This window comes from Plutella xylostella, chromosome Z (genome assembly GCF_932276165.1).
Source record: "Plutella xylostella chromosome Z, ilPluXylo3.1, whole genome shotgun sequence".
Taxonomy (NCBI): Eukaryota; Metazoa; Arthropoda; class Insecta; order Lepidoptera; family Plutellidae; genus Plutella; species Plutella xylostella.
In genome coordinates, this window is record NC_064012.1 from 8,812,604 (window position 1) to 8,820,971 (window position 8,368).

General features: G+C 36.0%; 1 protein-coding gene across 2 annotated transcripts; it reads left to right on the forward strand.

Annotated features, from left to right (window-relative positions):
* Positions 1–1,065: 1,065 nt before the first annotated feature.
* Positions 1,066–8,360, forward strand: LOC105380501 (triosephosphate isomerase). Of its 2 annotated transcripts, none has more exons than XM_011550075.3 (6): positions 1,066–1,128; positions 1,712–1,826; positions 2,228–2,339; positions 2,658–2,767; positions 7,143–7,349; positions 7,708–8,360. In XM_011550075.3, the coding sequence occupies exons 2-6, from the start codon at positions 1,716–1,718 to the stop codon at positions 7,912–7,914; spliced, it is 747 nt and encodes a 248-aa protein (XP_011548377.1). In that variant the 5' UTR covers positions 1,066–1,128; positions 1,712–1,715; the 3' UTR covers positions 7,915–8,360. The 2 variants fall into 2 exon arrangements, with proteins under 2 accessions (XP_011548377.1, XP_011548378.1); XM_011550076.3 differs by lacking the exon at positions 1,066–1,128 and adding an exon at positions 1,233–1,347.
* Positions 8,361–8,368: the final 8 nt, after the last annotated feature.

The following is an 8,368-nucleotide window of genomic DNA, read 5'->3' on the forward strand; positions in this document are numbered from 1 at the left end:
AAGATAGATAGCAACTGTACGCATACCAATGCTTTGCTCACCTCGCAATGACCAGAGAAATAAAGATTTTGCATGTACCCACGTAATAGTAATAAGCTTTTTATGTCTAGTAACTTTTGTTCGCAAGATAAAATTGAAATTAATTGTACCTACCTATTGATTGTAGCACTATATTTATGTATATATTTCAGTCGAGGAACCATAGTGCGCATATAAACCCTAACAGGTTTCTGACGCACTATTCATTTGTAACCTAAATGTATTTAATGTATTCTTAAATAAATAAATAAATAAATAAATATTACGAGGCATGGGAGAACGATGATATAGGTGCTGAAAGTCTTGCTTTGTACCTACTGTAATTACTAGATGTATCCCTCAAGCTAATGATTTTTTTAAGTGGTTTAGATTTTTTTAAATATTTTCCCTCATTTAAAACCTCTTTATCACTGGATAAAAATAGGTTTGGTTAGTGGCTGCAAATGCAAAGCAGGTCAGATTTTGCCATTCTATTTTACTTCTATTTTTATTTACCAGGATGCAAGGACTTTGTATATATACTATATAGCAGGACTGAGTACTCGGAACCCAAAAGCGAGTCGAGCAGGAGGTGTAGTAAAGAGGCCGTTTGTCCCTTTCTAATAAGGGTTTTTGTAATTAAAATTTTTTCAGTACTCAGTCCTGCTATATATACAAAGTCCTTGCCAGGATGTAGTTCATAGCATAGAATAAAGAGACTACTTGTGAGACTTGTTTGTACTTGTTATTCTATGGTTCATAGACTAATATTGTGTGTGTAGTGATCTATACTCTAATAGTGATGTAGTTTTTACTTTTCAAATGATAGCATTACATTTTTCAGGATTACAACACTCAAGGTCAATAAGGTCATTCTTAAATTTGTTCTCATTGCACCCAATTAAATTGTGACTTGTTAAGAGAAATTTCAACCAATGAAGTCACGATATTTTTTATAAACAACCAATCACAGAGCAACTTGATAAAAATAAATTATTTGCAAATTTCTATCAGACTTCAAAAAATTATTTCAGTATCCTTTGGTCGTTGCTAGAGGTTACTTTTGAGCTGCTGCTTATCTAAAACCGTGAATTTTTTATAGAAAACCAGGTAAGTTAAGCTTTATTTGAGTTTTTATTAGAACGGGGCATCTAATTTCTTATCTGTAAGTTTCTGTCTTAAATTTTCTACGCCAATTGTATTAATGTACAGTGTACTTGGTAGTTCTTGACCTATCTCACGTATAAGCGAGCTGAGCAATTTATTGATTTTTCAAAGTTCCCTTTGAAATTCTTGAAGCCGTTATCATACTGTTCATTAATCTATTATGTAAGTAGCTATCAGTTGCAATGCAATGATACCAGCATACCTTAATAATGTGAGGTGGAGCCGAATTTAAATTCTTACCCTCTTTTTTTATAGCCTATTTGGTTTCCCGCTGCTGTGCAAAGGCCTCCCCTTTTTCCTTCCACACCCTTCGATCCTGTGCACCCTCAGCCCAGTTACTATCAAATTTGTCCAGGTCGTCCTGCCATCTCCGTCTCGGCCTGCCTCTCCGCCGGCGCCCGTCCCTATCTTGGCCTACCGGCCCGGGTGTAATGTATTCTCTCCCAATGGGTTCTTACCCTCACAAAATTTTTTTGATAGTAAACTGTTTCAAGAATAATGTGTAACTTAGTCTTGTCTTTTTCAGAAACATGGGTCGCAAATTTGTTGTTGGAGGTAATTGGAAGATGAATGGAGACAAGAACACAATCCATGAAATCATCACAACTCTGTCGAATGGACCTCTGGACCCCAATGTTGAAGTAAGCTTCAATTTATTTACAATAACTGACATTGCTATGACCTCCAGCTATCGACAAGTCACCCTCAAAAACTATTGAAGGAGACCCTAGTTGAGAATGCAGATGATTTATGTTTGCGATGATGAAATAATCAGAGTAATCAACCAATAATATCTATTATACTACATACAATAATGTATATTGTACTCGCATTTCCCGCAATCTTTTCTTCCATTTGTAGTTTCTGAGATTTCGTGATGAGACGTGACCATTTGCTTTTATAAATATAGATTGTTGGCCTATTTAGACATAGAACACACATTGGACTACCTGCAAATATATAACTAAGATATTTTTCCTGTGCCTATACCTATAAATGAGCATTGTAACATAGATAACTAATTGCAATGAAATTCATGCAGGTTGTCATTGGTATACCGGCCATCTACCTAGCTTATGTGCAGAGCATTGTTCCGGACAACCTTAAGGTTGCCGCGCAAAACTGCTGGAAGGTGGAAAAGGGAGCTTTCACTGGTATGTATCTATATTCTCACTAAAAGATACTATTTTTTTGTAATTATGGTTTTTGGCGTATGACAAGCCAGTCAGATGATCAATGATTGGATGAATGGTGTTGTGTTTAGAGACCCTATGACTGATAATGCTGAAGGACTCTGCTTTGATCCCCAACCATATCTCTAATCTAAATGGTCTACATCTGCGTACAATGGAGATTTTTTATTTATTGGTCCATGTGCTGAACATCCTTTATAAAAAGAGCAGTTCATGCGTTCAGGAATTATTTTAATTTAAGTTTAAAAAAAAATTCATGACATTGTTGTAATTTTTCAGGTGAGATCTCCCCAGCAATGATAAAAGATGTTGGCTCTGAGTGGGTCATCCTCGGTCACTCGGAGAGGCGAACCATCTTCAAAGAAACTGATGAATTGGTGGCAGAAAAGGTAAACTTTTATGACTTTACTCTGTTCTGTGCAGTGCAGCATATTTTTAAAACAGGTTGATCGCATTTGCATATATGAGGAAAGTGAGGCTGAAGTGCTTGTTTAAAGAAACCTATGACCAGCAGGGGATGAATAATTACGCTGTGGATTAGTGATGTAACGAATATTCGCATTCGCATTCGCATTCGCGAATATTCGCATTTTTTTGGATATTCGCATTCGCATTCGCATTCGCAAAATTTTGTGCGAATGTTTGCGAATATCAGTACTTATTAAAAAACTATTTGAAAATAATGGTAGATAGGTTAACAAAATCTAAATCCATTCGTCTATAACCTTTTAATTACAAGTTACCCTGTTAATCACATTTCCAGTCTTACTTTATCATTTGGTATTATTTATTTACTTTGGGAAATGAAACTTTACATATTATAGTTAATAGTTTCATAAGACCTAAACATAATAAAAAAGCGTATTTTGACAGTATACAGGGTTATTTGCAAGTAGACCTGATCCTTTCAGGAGGTGATAGAGGAGGCCTTTTTCAGTCGATTGAACCCTATATTGCATTATCCAAAACTTAACCATTTCCAAAATAGTTAATATTTAGTTAAGTTTTTTTTATTTTTTTGTCAAATTGTTATGCTTAGCACCGAAAATAAAAAAAAAACTAGCCATATTTCAATATTTTTTAAGTTTTTTTGCATAAAAAAGTGTAAAATAATCAAATGTGCATTAATTGACTTTAATTAGACATAATATAAGTCAATTAATCAAAAGAGTTAAACATTTTTTTAAAATATTCACAACGTAAAAAAAAGTTTAATTTAAAAAGAATATCATATGACAATTTTTTACGCACTTCAGCTTTAAAACATTATCAGCTTATAAGCTTTCAAATAAGATATTTCAATATCAAATCGATTTAGGTATCACCAACATATGGCCAAAACAACCAGCACAGGCGGACAAAATTCAATAGGAAAACTAACAATATTAGCCCAATTTAAAGGTAAAAAGTGTGATTGTTTTCAGTCCTGTTGACTTTAGTATGGAAACCTCTATTGAGTTTTCTTCTATTTTTCTGGTTGTTTTGGCCATATCTTAGTGATACCTAAATCGTTTTGATATTGAAATATCTTATTTGAAAGCTTATAAGTTGACAATGTTTTTAAGCTGAAGTGCACAAAAAATTGTCATATGACATTCTTTTTTAATTTAACTTATTTGTTTTTACGTTTTGAATATTTTTTTAATGTTTGACTATTTTGAGGTATCTATTGTGTCTAATTTAAGTCAATTAATGCACATTTGATTTTTTTAATTAGTTAATTTTAGGTTTCACTTATTTATGCAAAACAACTAAAAAAGTTATTGAAATAGTTTTTTTTTATTTTCAGTTTTAAGCTTAAATTTTTTGAAAAACATAAAAAAACTTACATATTCAATATGTTAGAAATGGTTAAGTTTCGGACAATGCATTATAGGATTCAATCGACTGAAAATGTCTTCCTCTATCACCTCTTGGAAGGATCAGGTCTACTTTACCAATAACCCTGAAGTGTCAGAGCAAGACAGCCATAGATTTAAATATTTTAAATGTTTCGTGTAAGTCGTCCTCAGAAACCGCACACAGTCGCAATGTGTCGTAACAGTTACGGGGCTAACTAAAGTGTACTTTAAAAAAAAACTGCGACAATTATTGGCTAGTCTGATTCGGAATGCGTCTAGAACGGAATGTACCTCGTCCAGTACTAGATAGTCACCAAACCATGCAAATGGCCCCAAATTTTAACACAAACTGAATATTCGCATTCGCATTCGCGAATGTCGATATCATATATTCGCATTCGCATTCGCATTCGCGAATGTCCAAAAACACACATTCGTTACATCACTACTGTGGATGATGATATCATAATAAATATGATGAGTCACATAATCCATGTGACTCTAGCCCAGTTTCTCATTTCAGCATTGCCATTTCTCCATACATTTATAAAAATCTGTTTTGTGTGAAACATATGATGCTGATAGGTGCACGCTAAGTTTAAATTAGCGTCCAATCAAAGCATCATAAAGTATGCACTTTTACGGTTGAAAAGGCTTGGTAGCTTCTTGGTAGCCTTATGATCGGATCGCTGGTAGTAGAAGCAATGTTTATTGATATATTACAAGGGGTCATTGACATAGAAGAGAACTTAATATGCGATGTAGTTTGCGGGATAGTGACATCTATGTATAATACGACAAAGCTATTTGATAACTGAACAACGGTTTTAAATATTATAAAGACATATATAAATAATACATACATGCATATATATGTCGCAGGCATCTGGTTTAATCTCCTGTTTGATTGAACCGCTAGCCCGTTCATTGGATGACGCTACTCAGTTGAATGACTAAAGAACAACTCGTCAAGTGGTTGACTGTAACGTCCAACGTCTTGACTGAACGTTATTCAGCCGGGTTCCGCTCATCTCGCATAATCTTTATTGACCAAAACTCATTTCGCATAACTCGTATGGTCTAAACTTTTTTGGCCGAACCATCACTTTGCCAAGACTTATGTGGCATAAGGCTCGTTTCGTCTAAAACTCTTTAGGCACAATCTAACTACTCCTAAGTTTCGTTTGCTCAAATTTATGTTCGTCTATACCTATGTATAATCTTGTTTCTCCTAATGTTATCTTAATAAATAATATATATTAAGTATGTAGTAAATGTACAAATTGTGGTATTTTTCTCCTACATCCCGAAAATCACGATATTGTATGATCAAAAAATCGAAAGTTAAAGACCAATATAATTATTACAAACCCCATGAGATCGAAACCTAAAAATAGGTGCGACGACGAGCAAAGCGAGGAGGAGCGTGTTAGGTGCACATGTTCATCAAAACCAAAGCGGAGCGCAGCGAAGCGGAGCGGAGCGTTTTCCAAACAGCGGAAACAATACAAGGCACCAGTTTGCGCTATGTAGGGAGACGCTCCGTCAAAGTTAAAGCCAAACGAATATTATTACTTTGTATAAACCTATGCCATAGCATTATTAGGCTATTCAAGATTTGGCAATACCATTATTAGGCTAAACAATGTTATTCGAAATAACTTTTTACTAAATGAGATTTATGCCATACGATTTTCGGCGTAACGAGACTTTGACCAAACGTTACTATGCAATACGAGATTAGGCAAATAAATCTTATGCCAAAAAAGGTAGAACCTATTCAGCCAAGTCGTTAAATGGGATATAGTATAGCAACTTTGTAATGTCTGGTTAGGATGAACATGACCAGACAAGAGTCAACAAAAAGACTATGTTACAAAGCTCTCATCTCACAAATTAACTATACAATAACAATAAACGTATCTTCATATTGTTGTTCATAATTATCCAGTTTCAGCACATTTTTTTCTTTGAAACTATCCGCCGGCGGTGTAATAATAGGTAAATCCATGTTGTCACACTATTCCAACATAAATAACGCACATAAAACTAATTTATTTGCAAAATATAACAATACAAGTGCTTTTTGTGTCAGCTGTTCGCTGTTAGACGCCATATTTGTTTTATTCACCACCTGACTGATTTTAAGTCTGCTAACTAGTTGGACGTTTTGTGACGCTTGTACAATCAACGTTCGGCCTAGTCATACAACTGAATAGCGTCATCCAATGAACGGGCTAGTGGTTCAATCAAAAAGAAGATTAAACCAGATGCCTGCGACATATATATGTCGCAGGCATCTGGTTCGACGTCTTGACTGAACGTCATTTAGCGAAGTCGTTGAATGGGATATAGTATAGCAACTTTGTAATGTCTGGTTAGGGTGAACATGACCAGACAAGAGTCAACAAAAAGACTATGTTACAAAGCTCTTATCTCACAAATTAACTAAACAATAACAATAAACGTACCTTCATATTGTGGTTCATACTATCCAGTTTCGCCACAATTTTTTCTTTGAAACTATCCGCCCGCGGCGTAATAATAGGTAAATCCATGTTGTCACACTATTTTAACACAAATAACGCACTTTAAAGCTAATTTATTTGCAAAAAACTAACAATATAGGTGTTTTTTGTCTCAGCTGTTAGCTGTTAGACGCCATATTTGTTTTATTCACCACCTGACTGATTTTAAGTCAGCTAACTAGTTGGACGTTTTGTGACGCTTGTACAATCAACGTTCGGTCTAGTCATACAATTGGATAGTGCCATCCAATGAACGGGCTAGTGGTTCAATCAAACAGGAGATTAAACCAGATGCCTGCGACATATCTGGGGGCACGGCAGTGCACCTACCAAGTCTATACATATTACAAGACTACAAGTGTACTTTAACCTTACTCAATTGCTCTCTTTTCCAGGTTGCTCATGCTCTGGCCACCGGGCTAAAGGTGATTGCCTGCATCGGGGAGACTCTCGAGGAGAGAGAAGCGGGTAAAACCGAGGAGGTGGTGTTCAGACAGACGCTGCCGCTGATCGCTGCCATCGGCGACAACTGGGACCGAGTGGTGCTGGCCTACGAGCCCGTCTGGGCCATCGGCACTGGCAAGACCGCGTCTCCTGCTCAGGTAATGCTTACAGTATTTGGTCTGTTCATATGAACTATTTGTAAAAGATATCATCAAGATTAGATTACTTACACAGTTATAAATCCGCATCTGATATGCTTGACAGTTTATAAAATAATAAATTTAAGTACAAATCAGCTGTTATGGTTTTGAGTTGGCTATACTCATGAATAAACACGTGTAACTATTATTGTGGTTCGCGTTTATTAAAAAAAAACAAAAAACGTTTCCGCAATTATGTTTGTATACAATTATTTAAAATAAGTCAAAAGGACAACTTCTTTCACTAACCCAAAAAAGGCCAAACATAAGATTTCAACAAGAGTGTCCTACAACCGCTGCGCTGCCCCCTTCACAGGCGCAAGAAGTGCACGCCGCGCTCCGCAACTGGCTCGTGTCCAACGCGTCGCCCGCAGTGGCCGAGGCGGTCCGCATCCAGTACGGCGGCTCGGTGACCGCGGCCAACGCCAAGGAGCTGGCGGCCTGTCCCGACATCGACGGATTCCTCGTCGGAGGCGCCAGCCTCAAACCAGAGTTCGTTGACATCGTCAACGCCACCATGTAAACTCTCCGGCCAAAGCTCGCCAGTTCACTATGTTGAGGCATTCGTGGAAACGCTTAGCGTTTGGCTTTTGTCGTTTTCTCTTCTGTGACTTCTGTTTGACATAGTGTTATTGGTGGGTATGAGTTGCTTAAGATAATCCGTGTGCAATGTATCCAGCACAATCTTAATGTGTAGGTTGAACGATTGTTCTATGTGTCTATATTAAATGTTGTCTAAATGTATATAGGATCAAATTTTTATTTTGTTGATTTATAAATCAAGAGATTCTCGTGTAAAAATTTAACAGGTTTGCAACCTTTAAATCCATATTTATTAAACTTAAAGCGGCGATCAGACTAGTTTACTACTAGACTAGTTAAAACTTTATGGTGTCATCAAATCAGCCATGCAGTTTTTGTTATGATTGAAGATGAAAAAATATTATAAATAAATTTTAATCATAATTCTTTTTTTA

Excerpts from the sequence above, each read along its gene's own strand:
- LOC105380501 (XM_011550075.3), top strand. The coding sequence starts at position 1,716 with ATGGGTCGCAAATTTGTTGTTGGAGGTAATTGGAAGATGAATGGAGAC. Across the intron at positions 1,827-2,227 it reads CTCTGGACCCCAATGTTGAA|GTTGTCATTGGTATACCGGC; the intron begins GTAAGCTTCAAT and ends AAATTCATGCAG. Across the intron at positions 7,350-7,707 it reads AGACCGCGTCTCCTGCTCAG|GCGCAAGAAGTGCACGCCGC; the intron begins GTAATGCTTACA and ends CCCCCTTCACAG.